We start from the raw sequence: 14,510 nt of genomic DNA on the forward strand, positions 1-14,510 counted from the left end.
GGACAGCCCCAACTCGGCCAGAGGTCGGCGTTCCCGTTGACGCCCGCGAGGGGGCGGAGAGGCCGCGTACCGCGCCTGCGCAGCACAGCGCCTATAGCGGCGGCCCCGGGAACTGCCCCAGAACTGCGCCGGCGCAATCGCGCGGCGCTAAGGGGAGGGGTTTCGTTGCGCCGCGCGCAAGGACGGGGAAAAACCAGACGGGATAGGGCGTGAGTCCGCGCGTCGGGGACGTCCAGGCGTCGGCCCACTGCGCCTGCGCGCTGCCCGCCGGCCGGGGCGGCTGGGGGGTGGGGCGGGGGCAGGTGTTGCCTCTTTGCATTCTTGTACCCTAGCGCGGCCCGGACATCGCCCAGGTCGCCGGCACCATGAAGATCTGGACGTCTGAGCATGTCTTTGAGTAGGTTTGGGGGTAGGTGGGCAGGTGCGGTTAGGAGTCGGGGCGAGGCAGGAGCCCCTTCAGGAAGCTTCCAGGCGTCAGGCCTAGTGAGGAGAGCTGAGCCTGGGCCCCACAGGGTTCTGGGTGCGGGGGCGCCAGGGTCACGACCCCGTGGGCGGGCCAGTAAGGACGCCCCGGGCTCACAGGCCCCTCCACGGGCGCAGGGAGCGAGAGAAGAAGCCACTTCCGGCCCCCCAGCCCGCGGAGGCCTGGGGGGGGTCACGGGGGCGTCGCGGAGCACGTGGGCTTGACAACGCTCAAGGTTCCGGCGGAGGCTCCTGGTTGTGACTTCCGGCCTTGCAGAACCGTGCAGGGAGGTGGCCCCGAGGGTCCAAGAGGAAGGTGTGGGCTTAGTGAGAGCCGAGCTGCCTGGCCACCTTTGCGGTGGAATTCTTAGCTCGGAATGTGAACTTCGGGTGAACTCAGGCCACCAGGATGCGAAACCTTTCCCATAGCTCGTTGACCTAGGGAACCAGCCTTGAATTCGGAGCCCAGAGTTTAGGTCTGGCTCCCCACGAAGTGTGACCTTGGGTTACTCATTGTCATGCCAGAGATGGAGATGATGGATAGTGTCGTGAGGGCCTACCGGATGGTGTGAGGGATCTTGGGCGCCACATTCAGTCATAGCTTTTGGTTTGTGTGAAAGCTTTCATAACAAAAATAGGCCGTAAGCCAGTGGATGTTAGGAATCAAAGCCCATTCAGGTTCTATGGTTCCATGTACAAAAGAATCACAAATATAAGCACCTATATTGTTTTTCTCCTAAATAAATAGTTTCCCATTTAATCCATCATCTCACTGATTTGAGATGCCACTTTTGTCATAAACACTGTTGTGACTCAGATGTACATAATTTTCTGAGCTATCTGTTGCGTTCTACTGATCTTGCTGTCATTGCCACACTCTTTTAATTATTATAGTTTTGCATTATAGTTTACTTGAGTTTTAAAAAGTGTTTTTGAGAGCAATTTTAAAAGAAGTTGAAACGCTTTTACATACTGGGTGAATCAGACACATCTGAGAGTCCACTGTATACTGGAAAGTATAGAATATTAAGATCATAAGGAACCCTTTCCTCCCTAGTGTTTGCAGCCTTAGGTGGGGGGTAGAAAAGAGGGACCTTAATTTTATAGTCTTTCTGATGTTCTTTAATCTTAGCACTTCCTTCTCTACTCAATTTCAGTGCCTGGGACCGTAGAGGATTTCTTTCAATCTTGGTCTCGCTGGGAAGGCTTCAGGGGTTCTTGACATTTTGTTTCCTTAGAACTTTCTTCTTCCTTCTCTTCTCTAACCCTCCTCAGTCTGCCTTATGCCTTACCCAACTCTACTGTCTTTGCCTGTTTCACTTTTTCCTCTCTTTCTCCCCTTTAGTGTAAACATCCAGTAAGGCCTGTTGTTAACCTTCCGTCTTAAGTTTCATTAGTAATTCTTAATCCTTTCTCTCTTTGTCTCTCTCTGTCTCTCTCTTTGTTACAGATCTCTCTGAGATTCGGTGAAGCTTCTGGGATCCTCCCAGAAGATAGACATACTTACATGAACATAGTCCATGTACATGTATGCTTTCTCCCCAGATAATCTGGGCTATTTGGTCCAGGTCCCAGCTGATACTCATCTATGGCACCCACATCTGTACCTTCAGCTCTAGCCTCTCTTGAACTTCAGATCCTTATATTTGGGTGCTATCCAGGCATCTTTTACCCATACGTCTCACAGGCACGTCACACTCAGCATCCCTGAAATTAGGTCCTTATCTCCCCTTCCAGCTTACAGTCTCCTGTGTTTTCATCCTGAGGAAGTCGCTATCTAGCAATGACTTCTAAGTGGTCATTCTGTGTCTTAACCAACTTTGATTGGGTAAGAAGCCTAGCGTGTAGTTGGTGCCCTGCTGAATTCATTCATTGAGTCCTTCATGTGTTCCAGGCATTGTGCTATGAATTGGTTGCGTTTTGATAAATAAAAGAGACATTGTTCTGCCTCGGTTGCATTAACAGTGTGCCTGCCTCATTTTATAGGTGAAGAAACTGGGCAGGTTAGTAATCACTAAGCCACAGGTGGGTTCTTCTGACTGCACTTTGATCCTGTGGCCTCCTTGGCTGGGGCTGTTTCATTGTGAGATTTTTTTCACATAGCTACGTAAAAGTTAATTGTTAATGAAGTTAGTTGCTGGAAGACTGTTAATCGCACTATGCATCCTTCGTAATATTTGAGCTAGTTAACATGTTTCCTGAGAAGTCTGAGTCCAAGCTAAGTCAACGTCGCTATTTTCAGGTCACCTCAGAGAGGAGAGAGGCACTAAATTACAAATAATATGTAACCACCCTGAAGCCATGCAATTATTAATTTTTCCGAGGGGGTGAGGGAAAAGATAAGTGCATGGAAGTCAGCTACCCAGGGTATATGGCTGGATGAAGACCAGGAAAAGGTTCACGTGATTTTCATTTTAGATAGTTGCCTTGGTAACAGAGTGCTAGACCTGTGTGCCTTTTTTTCGTGGGACTGTTTAGATTTCTGAAGCCGCTCCGTGTATATACCTGTGTTGATTGCTGAGTAAGGCTTGAGATGAAGAACAGAATGAGGTTCATTTGTAGACTATTAAAGAGCATGTGAAAATATTAAAAACGGTGTCACTGGTTGTCCAGAGTTCTGGGAAGTGAACAGTGCTGAGGTTTTCCTTCTGTTGACAAGATGTGGTTGTCAGTCTGAGTTCTCTGAAAAGTTGCAATACAGTATTGTCTACCTGTTTGCTTTTAGAAAAATAAAAGTATTGCTGTGGTTTCTCAGTCAGTGTAGCTCAAAACATTCTCTCCAGGTCTGGTCATTTTCCATTATATGAATAAGGACGGCGTGAGCACATGGGGCCAGAATCTGACTTAGGTGGACTGAGTCACCCTAACACTCATTATAGTTAACTGGGGGCTCTTTCAAAAAGGCTGTCTTCTGTACCAGCATCTTCCTCACATAAGCTGTAGAGTGAACACATGGGTATCACATTTTGAATCGCCCAAATCCATGCACTTTTCCAAGAAAATAAATAGGCTGCAAGTTCTCAAATGGACGTGAGAGCATCTCAATTTCAGTCTTAGGTGCTAAATAGGTGCTTAGTATATCAGGAAGGAATATTAGCAAATGACACATGAGGAGTGCCATAAGAACATGTTATTGTATTGAGTGACCTTTTGTAAAACAAATCAGAATCACTCCTTTGAGAGAAACAGTGGATTAAAATGGGCTTGGAGGGGCCACTGTTGTTTATTACCTTAATAGAGAGAAAAATGTGTTTTTAATATCATGGTATTTAAATCAGTAATGTTTTGGACCTTTTTGCAATACCTAGGAGAATTTAAAGTGCCTGTAAGTTCTCTTACTCTTGTTGCTTCCTTATATCTTCATAGAATTGGGGTCAGATGAAAGAATAAACAGTGTAATAACCACAGTTTTTGCCGTTTATTTCTACAGAATATAATTCTTAAATGTATTTTTATGAGTCAGTGACTATAGGAACAAAACTTACTCGTGAAAGTTCATAATGGTAAACAGGAAGTACTGTTACAGAAACTACTATAATGCTCTGTAAGCCATTTTAATCATTATAGACATTAGTTTTACCATATAGCCCTGAGCTGCAGAAATACATGTTGAAAATGTAGACTGATCCCACTCGGCTGATGTTTCAGAAAGTAATTTTTCCTAGGTAAACTAATTAAACTTCAGTTTGTTCAATTAAAGTAGTTCACTTCTCAGAAAAGAATAACTTGATAGGTTATAAAAATCGTGTAAGTCGTGTGCATATTTTAAAATGTCTCGTCTTTCTGGTTCATGCTGGCAGCCACCCCTGGGAAACGGTCACGACAGCTGCGATGCAGAAATACCCCAACCCAATGAACCCCAGTGTCGTTGGCGTCGATGTCCTGCACAGACACGTGGATCCCTCTGGAAAGCTGCACAGCCACCGGCTTCTCAGCACAGAGTGGGGCCTGCCCTCCATCGTGAAATCTGTGAGTGGGTCTTCTTGCCTGCACAAACGTGGCTGCCGTGGAGAAGTTTCTAAACCACATTAGAATTTCAAATAGGTTTGTGGGAGCACATTCTGAATGTCATTTTTGCATCAGTCCAAATTATATTATAATAAACTTGAGTTATGAGTGTATAATGAATTGGAAATATTATTACAGTCTTCATGAAGGCACCGATAAAACCTTCTGAAGGAAGCCAGCTAATGCTGTATAATCTGAAAGGAGTTAAATCTGCTTTTCCTGTTTTTGCCAGCAACTTGAGATCAAAAATAAGATGTAGAAGGAGTGTCTGGTCCTGCCTGCTAGCTCCTGTGGTCAGTGGTGGGTTGTACACATTAAGTAAAGAGTATATTCTCAGACCTTGCTGTTGACACATTCATTCCAAATTCTGGTCCTCCTTCCCAGTGAACACAACAGTTGAGTTACGAGCGAGCAGGCTTTAGTAAGCTGGTTTTTAACCACCAGGAAACTGGAATGCCAGTTTATCATCATGTGACAGAAAGACTGGTGTGATTAGTGGATCCAGTTTTCTGTAAAGGTTCTCTCTAGAAGGTGGGTCCACTCAGAAAACACAAGTGCACATTTCTGAGCAGGAGTTCTCCAGTTGCTTCCTCTGCACAAACCACTGCATTAGATAGTGGAGGCGCAGAGCTGAGTGGGCTTGGGATGCGCCTGTGGTCAGCGCAGGGTGTCCTCCATCATGACATGGCTGTTTGTCTGAAGCATGGAGCCCCCACACCCTCTCTAGGAAGATACTGGCGGTCGCTCTTGGGCTCTGGTCTTTTTTAGGTGCCATGTGTGCCCGCACCCTTGGTTTCTGTAGTTCAGCTTCACCATAGCAGTCCCTGCATGCTGCTCTTCCTGCATGCCTTTGCAGTGGGCTGGCTCTTCATTGCCTCTGGGAAAGAGTTTGTAGCTGGCGGTCTCCACTCCTCCATGGTGTGAATTCCCATTGCTCTCAGATGGGCCTCCTTTCTGATCTTTGTCTCCTCGTGTTTTTTATGAAACAGGTTTTTGATTCAAGACATAATACATTTTTACCCTCAGAATAAAATATTGGTATACTCGGTAGGAATTCCTTCTTCTGGTTGCTAATTCTGAATGTTTTACTTAGCTTATTGGTGCAGCAAGAACCAAAACATATGTGCAGGAACACTCTGTGGTTGATCCTGTAGAGAGGACAATGGAACTTAAATCTACTAATGTAAGTTTTGGCTCCCTTTTGTTTTAATCTGAACTTTGGACTTAGTCTTTCATCTCTTGTAAAGTTGTTTATAGGTGAATATACCTTCTTCCACATGGTTTAGATAATCAGTACTTAGCGGCTGTGTGTTGCTTGTAGCTGCCTTCCCCTCCTGCTCCCATGGTCCCAGCTAGCTCTAGGGGATAAAACCCACAATAAGATGAATTCAAGGAATGCATATAGTCTTAGTGTCACTATATTCTTTCTCAAATTTATTGATTTTATTAAAAAGTTGACAGTCAACAGATTTAAATTGTTTCTGTAGCAGTATCAGTGGTTTATTTATTGTTGAGTTTTTGTTTTTGTGTGTGTGTGTGTGTGTGTGTACGTAGCTAGTAAGATTTTGGTTTCAGGGTTAATTTTGAAAACATTTTTCATCTTAGTTTCCAAAATGGTTTAACTATGTTTGTTTCGTTTTTTTCATTGTATAGATTTCGTTTACAAATATGGTTTCAGTAGATGAGAGACTTATATACAAACCACACCCTCAGGACCCAGAAAAGTAAGTAAAAAGTGTTTTTAACAAATTCATTTCACAGTTGGTTGAATTTTTTTTACCAAATACTTCTTTTAAAAAATGAAAATTGGGTCATTCTGGAGCTGTGTAAGTGTGTTCTCTTCTAGAACTGTTTTGACCCAAGAAGCCATAATCACTGTGAAAGGAGTCAGCCTCAGCAGTTACCTAGAAGGCCTCATGGCAAGTACCATATCTTCAAATGCTAATAAAGTAAGTAAGCTGCTTCCTCAGCATGCAGGGTTCCCTCATTTCATGTCATGGAGGAGCTTGGTGCTGAGTTTGTGCTTGTCCTTGTCTGCAGACTCTTTCAACCACCATGCGGCAAGAGCTGTGTAGCATAAGGCAGCTGTTTGCACAGTCTCTGGGTCTGACCCTTACCAGACTGTCAACCTTGGGCATTTCAGTTAACCTTTCAGTGCCTCAGTTTCCTGTCTGTGCAGCGAGGATTAATTTCCCATTCTGCTGGGTGTTTGTGAAGAGTAAACGAGAACATACAGAAAGCTTGTGGCCCAGGGCCCAGCATGTAGGAAGTGCTCTGCTGGCGTGTAGCTGTGTTGTCATCATTTAAAGCAACCTTGTTCATTATCGCACCCTTCCCCCAGATCTGTTTTAGACATTTTTTCCTAATTGTCCTCCCCATGAGATTTTAATACCACAGAATCTGTCCTTTATACATAAAAAAGAGATTCTTTTTCTCTACCACCCCTGAGCTAATTTTTGTCCCATTGGTTTAAAGCAAAAGTAAACTTAGAGAAAGAGATGCTTAATGCACTGTTTATAATACATGCTTATTTATAATTATTTATAATTATTTATAATGCATGCTTATCTATAATAAATTCTTCAGCAGTCAAAAGAGACTCACTAGATGCTTCTCCATGTCAAGCAGAGTGTTAGGCTAGGCTGGGGATGTGGTGGGGAGCAAAGCAAACGCGGTCCCCAACCTCGTGGATCCAAACACTGAGAAGCGTGTCATTAGGAAAGGAAAGGAACACAGAGGTATGAATGCTTGATGAAGCCATGGCTGGGTGGTCAAGGGGGTTTTTCTCCCTGTGATGTTTCTGGTGAGCATGAAGGGGGAGTGGGTAGTCATGAGGGGGCCAGAAAAAGTAGGTCAGGCAGAGGAGCTGTATGGGCAGAGCTTCTGAGATGGGAAGCAGGGGATGCTCTTCTCAGTCCTTCTCCAGGAGGGAGGGGCAAGAAGAACGTCAGGGGCCAGATCCTGCAGGGCCTTGTAGAGGATTTTGGTTAAAATGTGGACAGTTCTCACCTCCAGAAAAATCATGAAATAAGACATCACTGTCATTTAATTGTAGGTTCTTTTTAGAACATCTTTTGCATACAAAATAAAAATCAGTTCATAGATCAGGCCAGTTGCTCAAGGCATTTGATATTGGTAGATAGCATTAGGGAAGAAAAAACCAGTACAAGAATGACTGTTCATGAGGCTTCGGTGGTTATCCCTGTGACACTCCTTGTTACTTCCTGGTGTGCTGTTGATTTGATTTGCTTTGCTCTCACTTGGTAACAGTAAATGAACTGACACTTTTTTAAGGGCCGAGAAGCCATGGAATGGGTCATCCGTAAATTAAACGCTGAGATTGAAGAACTGGCAGCCTCAGCCAGAGGAACCATGAGGACCCCGATGGTGGCAGCAGCATTTGTAGAGAAATGACAGCAAGAGTGGTGTGCGGCAGCAGGTCCCAGGTCTCCATGCTGACAGCATATTTATTTGTTATTTAAGAAATACAATTGTATTTTAGGTAGACCTTTTTTTGTTTTTAATAAGCTGGAGAAAGTCTGTGTGACTTCAGATCCAAACAAAGCGGTGCAGGGCTTCTAAACTAAGAGGGATCATCTGAAAATAGTATTATTTGAAATGACCTTCTGTTTTGAGGGCTCCAATATTTATGTGAAAATTTAACAGTTTTTGAAAAAGGACTTTGAAATTGATCTTGGCATATAGAATCTGCTGAAGGTAGAATGTGAAAGCTTTCCATGCATTGGAACTCTACCTGGCTTTGGACCAACCCCAGAACAAAGCAGAGCCACTTTCGGGTACACAGGCGGCCCTGTTGCACTGGATTTCAACAAGCATGTACAAAGAAGCTCACTTTAAAAGGAGATAGTGTATACTTTTAAAAAGCCATATTAATTTGTATAAAATACCTTGCTCTGCTATAAACCACCATTTAAAAAACCACAGTGCTTTGATTAGGTACTTAAATGATATTTTTGGAGTGAAAATTATTATTAATGTATGATTCCAACAAAAATATGATTTTATTGTATTAAAGAGTACTGTATTGATTTGCCAAAGTTTTGTAACTTAGTAGAAGTATTACCTTCCTTGGATTTGTACTTGGAAAAGTCTCTGTGATTTAGTATGCTGTACTGTGGGCTGCCTCTGTTCACTGACAAATAAAGTCATTACCTGAATTTTGCAGCACTCTAAACAGAAGAACAGCTGTTCACATCTTTTAGCATTTCACATTTGCCTAACTTATAAATTGCCATGTGTCGAAATCATGGGTCTGTAATTGCTAAAGCGTGATATGTCAGGTTATTTGAATATAATTACTTTTTGAAGTAATTCTGACCACAAAACATTTTTACATGAAGAGCTGTACATCATTTGAAATTACTCAAATGATGTCTTGATCTGAAGCATAAATTCCAGGTACTTAATGTTTTTAATAATACGGTGCCGCTGCGGGGTGTAGGGGGTGGTGGGGAAGAAAAAAGAATGTAAGAAAAATAAAAGGATTGACCTAAGCTAACCACTGATTGAATTGCACTGCAGCTTCTGTCTTTGGGAAGTCCTTATTTTGGATGCCAGAGGGCAGCTGCAATCGGAAAAACACCATCCAGTAAATGTATTTTATTTCATATTTTGTAGCAAGTAATTATCAGCACTAAATAATATCTTCGATACTTTCAGTTGTTGAATTCAGCGTGTTTCTGTTAAAAGGTGATTAGCTGTTGCCTTGACTTTAATACTTCTAGTCAGATTTCCTATAAAAGAGACCAGCTAGTATATGTACATAAACCACAGAGACAGTATACCAACCTATTAAAAAATAACTTTTTTTCTACTTAAAATATTGTTTAGCTTGAGATTTCTTAGGATATTTGTAAAAGCAGGTTAAATCCAATAAAGTTTCTGATTATTTTTTGTAAGCAGAGATGGTTTTTACAACTGAAGTAACATTTCAGCTAAACAAAAAAATAAACAAAGCATTGTTAAATATTAATATTTGATAAAAAGTTGCTTTGTGTAATTTACTTAAATTAGACTTGTTCTGGAACAGGTATAATGTCCTAATGAGAAAAGATTTCTAAACAAATTCTTTATCCTTTGATTTTTTTTACTCTGATCTAGTGGTAAAATTCTACAAATTTTCATTTTCTAATATGTCACCTTTTTAAAATAGCTAGTAATATACAGGTTTTACTTGTTAAAATACACAACAGGCAATTGCATTTAAGAGGACAAACTGGAATAGACTGTAGATTAAACGCTTGGACTATTGAGCATCTTATCAGCTATTTAATATTAAAAATGTAAGTTACAGGAATTAAGGGAAACCTTTCTTGTTAATAAAAACTTTCTATTAACTGTGATGTTTTTCCTGATTACAATCTCTTTTTTAATAAAAGTGGAGAGCAAAAAAAAAAAAATTTTTTTTTCCAGGCAAGAAAACCCTAATTGCTACAGGCCATACATATATGCCTGTATTGTGAGGTTAAGGTTTCCTTCTCTAAATTAGAAACATTCAGGGTTTTTCATTGCCGCTGTGGTATTTCTCTTGCCTGTCCAGCTTTCCGGCCCTCGCGTTTTATTCCCGCTCTATCTCTGGCCACTGTTTTCCCCCTCCTGGGTTACACCCTAAAACTAGAGTGTCAGGAAGAACCGGCATGCTTGCTGGCTGAGGTTCCACTTGTGTTCCTACTATGTGTATTTTTAATGTAACTCCGGGGAAGCAGATGCTCAACTGGTTTCTGAGTTTCAACCACCAGGACCCGGTTGTCTTCCTACAGTAGAGGGGCCAAGCCAGCTGCCGCTCCCTGTGAACGAGACATAGGGCGACTTAATAGGGCTAGCCGCCGCGGTGAAAGGCATCTCCGATGCGCGGCGGGTCCCTGTCCCGTCGCCCGGCCGTAACCAAGGCGGCGGCCGACCCGGCTGCTACGGCGCTGGCTTCGCAGCCCGGCTCCAACACCACGCGGTGCCTCGCTCGCGCGGGGCGGGAGACGAGCGCGAGCTGCTGCCTTCCTGCCCCGGCTGCCCCCGCCTGGGGCACTACGGAAGCCCGAGGGGCACAAGTGCGTGGCCTCCGCGGAGCCAATCGGCGGCCGCGGGCCACCGGCCCACCCGGGGATTGGTACTCGGGCCCGGGCCGCACGCCCCCATTGGCTCCGACGCCGGGGAGCTTTCCCGGCAGGGCGGCAGGGGCTGTTATTGGAGGGAGGGGCAGGGTAGGAGCGGCGGGATTGGCAGTTCCTGAGGCCCCGCCCCTTCCGCTCGCAGACCTGACCTTCCGTCGCTGGGCAGCCGGCTGATCCGACATTGGCGGTGTCCTCGCGATTCGGACCGACGAGCGCCTCCCTCGCGACATCATGGTGGCGTATTGGCGACAGGCTGGGCTCAGGTAGGTCGGGGGCTGCGGGGGGCGGTGCTGGGCAGGCCTGGTCGGGGGTCACCCCGGGCAGGCGCCGGCGCATGCCGCCCTCGGTGCCCCGACAGCCCGCCAAGATGGCGGCTCTGCACAGAACTCGGCCTGCCCTCGGGGGGAGTGTGCTCAGATCTCCGTCCACTTCCCCGACCTCGGGCTGGGGACGAAGCCCATCGCTCTTTTTGGCCTCGTCTCTAAACTGGGCCGGCAAACCCTGCCCCTTCCTACCTTGTAGCATCAGACAGAACATCAGCGGAAACCTGTGCCAGATGTGTAGACTTGGCAAGGAATGAGCAGTTCTTGTCTAAAGCAGTCTTTTCTTTCTGAATTATGTGTGGTTTATGTTGTAAAAGCACTATGGTTGCATACACTTTGGGAAATCAAAAGGGTGATCAGATTCGCTGTGACCACTGTTAGCAGTTATCGGCTTTCCAGCACGGAGGTGGGGCGTTCAATGTTGCGGATACTGACTTCTGTTGGTCTCAGATTTCCTTGTATGTAAAGTGGGTGAAGGTAAAACAGGTGATAGCCCTGTTGCACTGTAGAGAGCGCTGTGCAAAGGTGAGTGGTGGCCTTTGGAGAGATCGAGTATGGAGCCCTCTCGAGGAGTAATGGGAAAACCATTGGTCTAGGTGTCACACCTGATTGCTTTACCTGCCCACTGACTGAACAGGTGACGTAATCTATCGTTTGACTAGGTGTAGAACTTTCCAGTGGCAACATCCTTTGAGCATATGACTACCATACACAGCCCGATAACTCGAGAGCTTCTTGGCTTGCAGAGGTCAAGCATAGTTTTGTAGAGTTGAAGGGATGATGGTCCTGTGGTTAGATGCCATGTGTTGAGCACCAGCTCGACTTTCCTTTGTAGTGACAATTATCGCGATCCACCAAGGCAGCTGTTACTCTCCGTTTGTTTTATTCTTTTGCTCTTACAGGTAAATAAAGAAGCCAGAAAGGTTGCAGCTCGCCCAGTTAGTAAGAGTGGAAGCAAGCATTAGAACTCTCATCTCTGACCCCCAAAACAAACTAAAGCATGAGAAGAGACAGGATTCCCCTCCCCTTCTTGTTTTCAAAAAGTGTAAAAAGTTAGCTGACGTCTTTTGGGAAATAAGATGTTCATGGGAGTCCATCTCCCAAACAGGAAGCAGGCTTTTAGATATTTTACAAGCATTGATGATGTTCTCCAGGGACTTTTTCGTTTAGAAACCTTGATGAGGAGCTGTTTTGAGTGGCATACTTGTGAAGCAAAATCCATTATTCTCAGGAAAGCTTTTAAATGATCAGAGTAAGAACTGTATTATTTCAAAACACTTTTTTGTCTCTTAATTATATTTACATCACCTTATAAGAATAATATAAAGATTTTAAATAGAGGGGAAAAAAGTCCTGTTGTAATCTCTATATTAACTTTTGGTGTATTTTCTTGCTTGCACTGGGGGATTTTAAAAAATATTTATGCGTCTTTTATTTTAAATTAGTAAAACTTCATTAAAGAGAAAACACAGTACAGAGGAGAAAAACCAAAGATCACCCACCCAGATATCAGTTGCTACTCTAGCACGTTTCCTCCTAGTGTTTTTCCTTCTGCTGTTAGTCATTTATAAAGCTAGTTCTGCAGTAATGTACAGCCGAACCAAAATGAAAGGTATAGGGAGAAAAACAAGAACACAGTAATGCAGCAGTCTGTTTGGATCATTGATAATTAATTTTCTCTTTGTTCTCATTTTTTTCCCAGCTACATCCGCTACTCCCAGATTTGTGCAAAAGCAGTAAGGGATGCAATGAAGATTGAATTCAAAGCAAATGCCGAGAAGACATCTGGGCACAGCGTAAAAATTGTAAAAGTGAAAAAGGAATAATCTGTAAGTCACTGGTTTACATAGAAGAAAAGTTGCATCTTAAATTTTTTTTAGAGCACCTTAAAACTCAAAGCATTTTTAGTCTTGAATTCTCTTTTTTTTTTTTTTTTGGCCAGTAAGTACATTTAGAAGTTAGTTAGTGGGATAATAACTTAAAGCACACAGGTTACAGAAGTCTGGCATAATCAAGAATGTTGTTTCGGCCCTGACAAGTGGAAGTAATTGGCACATTGGTTTTCGGTTCATTTAGCAATGCCTAGGTACAGAGCCATCTTATTGTAATTAAACTTGTTTCATTTGTCGGCACAAAATCAGATACTTGGGAGGATAAACTCCCCCACTTCTGTAATTGCTATTGGAGTTACATAAGAACCAGTGGCATGAAAAATTACAGTTCTTTTCATTTTTATTTCCCCCACATTTGCTAGTGTTCTCACAAATCTCTGCTTCCTGAAAATAAAGGCTAGAAGTACAGGCAAGGGTCCTACTGTTTTATCAAGTAACAGAATCTACAAGACCCTGTAGTGAGTAGTATTTTGCTAAATTTATGCTTTCAGAGGGCTTGGTTCATTTTACTTCTTCAAAGATGTTAGTGATATAAAGTTACAGTTCTCGTGCAATAAAAAGACAGTTTTATACAGCTTGTGAGTTAAGACTTTTATGCTCCAAACTAAAGTGATTTGATCTCTAAACTACTCTGTTGACATTGTTACTTCAAAGATAAGCAAGGCAAATTATCGGAGAGATGTTTTTCAGATTTAATTTTCTTGTTTTGCTTTAAAAAAGCCTCAGACCTACAGTAGCAAGGCAGTGTGATAAATATTAATCCTTCAGCAGCTTGTGGTTATGAGCAATTTTAGTTATCGGAACTGTCTCCCCTAAGCACTTTTCATTTTCATTTTGAATTAGTAAATATTTTATTACAAGTCTAGAGATGTAGTGTTTTGAATTTAGCCCTTGTTTTAGGGGCTCTCTGTCTTATCTGATATGTTGGGTTGTTTTGTTTTAACAATGAGCTAACTGAGAAAATCACTTAGCTTCCCTCTGCAGCGTCACCGAGCCAGGCTCTGCATCCAACTCTGGTAACTTTGTGATGTCCTTGGAGTCATGAAGTAATGTCTGGCTCCTGTAAACAAAATAATGACCCCTGTACGTTACATCCTACAGGAGATGGGACCCTACCCCATTAGCACAGAGGATTTTTGTGTCTTTTGAAGGCAAAGTGATTTCTTTACTGTTAGGGGAGGGTTTGAGTTTACTTAGCAGGGAGATGCTGTCCGGCTAAGGCTGTACATGTGAGCCAGCACTCTGTACAACCGAGTACCAGGGCTCAGCCCCAGCCAGGTGAATGGATGCCACGGTTCTATTGCTGAGTTTATTTCCCATCATTGTCTTGCATTTTTAAGAGAAAACAAAGGACTGGCAACTGTTGCATCTTCTTTTTCCTCCTAGACCCTGACTAACACTTGAAATGCTGCATTCCCAAGGTGAAGACCTGTGGGCAGCGTTGTGGCAGCTCCATCCGGGGGAAAAATGCCTGTCTTGTTCACAGATTGACAGTGCCAATAAATGGAAGTATGGTTCACTCTTGCTCTTGGTTTTTTGTTTCCGTCAGACTTTCTCTCCTTGTCGGAACTGTCTGCACAACTGCACGATTATGACACACAAACGGGGTTTTTGCAGAAGGGAAGGGAACACACTTAACATCTGGTGACCAAAGGGCAACAGAGAGCATTTTGAAAATGTCTCAAAATGGAAAGTTC

The 14,510-nt window shown here is 43.5% G+C and overlaps 2 protein-coding genes across 2 annotated transcripts; both read left to right on the top strand.

Annotated features, from left to right (window-relative positions):
• Positions 1–271: 271 nt before the first annotated feature.
• Positions 272–8,007, top strand: PRELID3B (PRELI domain containing 3B). The gene is made up of 6 exons (XM_049869718.1): positions 272–397; positions 4,263–4,431; positions 5,564–5,653; positions 6,124–6,194; positions 6,317–6,419; positions 7,765–8,007. The coding sequence occupies exons 1-6, from the start codon at positions 366–368 to the stop codon at positions 7,882–7,884; spliced, it is 585 nt and encodes a 194-aa protein (XP_049725675.1). The 5' UTR covers positions 272–365; the 3' UTR covers positions 7,885–8,007.
• Positions 8,008–10,722: 2,715 nt separating this feature from the next.
• ATP5F1E (ATP synthase F1 subunit epsilon) lies at positions 10,723–14,332 on the top strand. The gene is made up of 3 exons (XM_049869767.1): positions 10,723–10,861; positions 12,624–12,750; positions 14,200–14,332. The coding sequence occupies exons 1-2, from the start codon at positions 10,830–10,832 to the stop codon at positions 12,745–12,747; spliced, it is 156 nt and encodes a 51-aa protein (XP_049725724.1). The 5' UTR covers positions 10,723–10,829; the 3' UTR covers positions 12,748–12,750; positions 14,200–14,332.
• The last annotated feature ends 178 nt before the right edge of the window (positions 14,333–14,510 follow it).

This window comes from Elephas maximus, chromosome 25 (genome assembly GCF_024166365.1).
Source record: "Elephas maximus indicus isolate mEleMax1 chromosome 25, mEleMax1 primary haplotype, whole genome shotgun sequence".
In the NCBI taxonomy this organism is placed as follows: domain Eukaryota; kingdom Metazoa; phylum Chordata; class Mammalia; order Proboscidea; family Elephantidae; genus Elephas; species Elephas maximus.

Coding starts and splice junctions, on each gene's coding strand:
- PRELID3B (XM_049869718.1), top strand. CDS start 366: ATGAAGATCTGGACGTCTGAGCATGTCTTTGA. Junction 5,654..6,123: donor TGGAACTTAAATCTACTAAT/GTAAGTTTTGGC, acceptor TTCATTGTATAG/ATTTCGTTTACAAATATGGT. Junction 6,420..7,764: donor TATCTTCAAATGCTAATAAA/GTAAGTAAGCTG, acceptor CACTTTTTTAAG/GGCCGAGAAGCCATGGAATG.
- ATP5F1E (XM_049869767.1), top strand. CDS start 10,830: ATGGTGGCGTATTGGCGACAGGCTGGGCTCAG. Junction 10,862..12,623: donor TGGCGACAGGCTGGGCTCAG/GTAGGTCGGGGG, acceptor TTTTTTTCCCAG/CTACATCCGCTACTCCCAGA.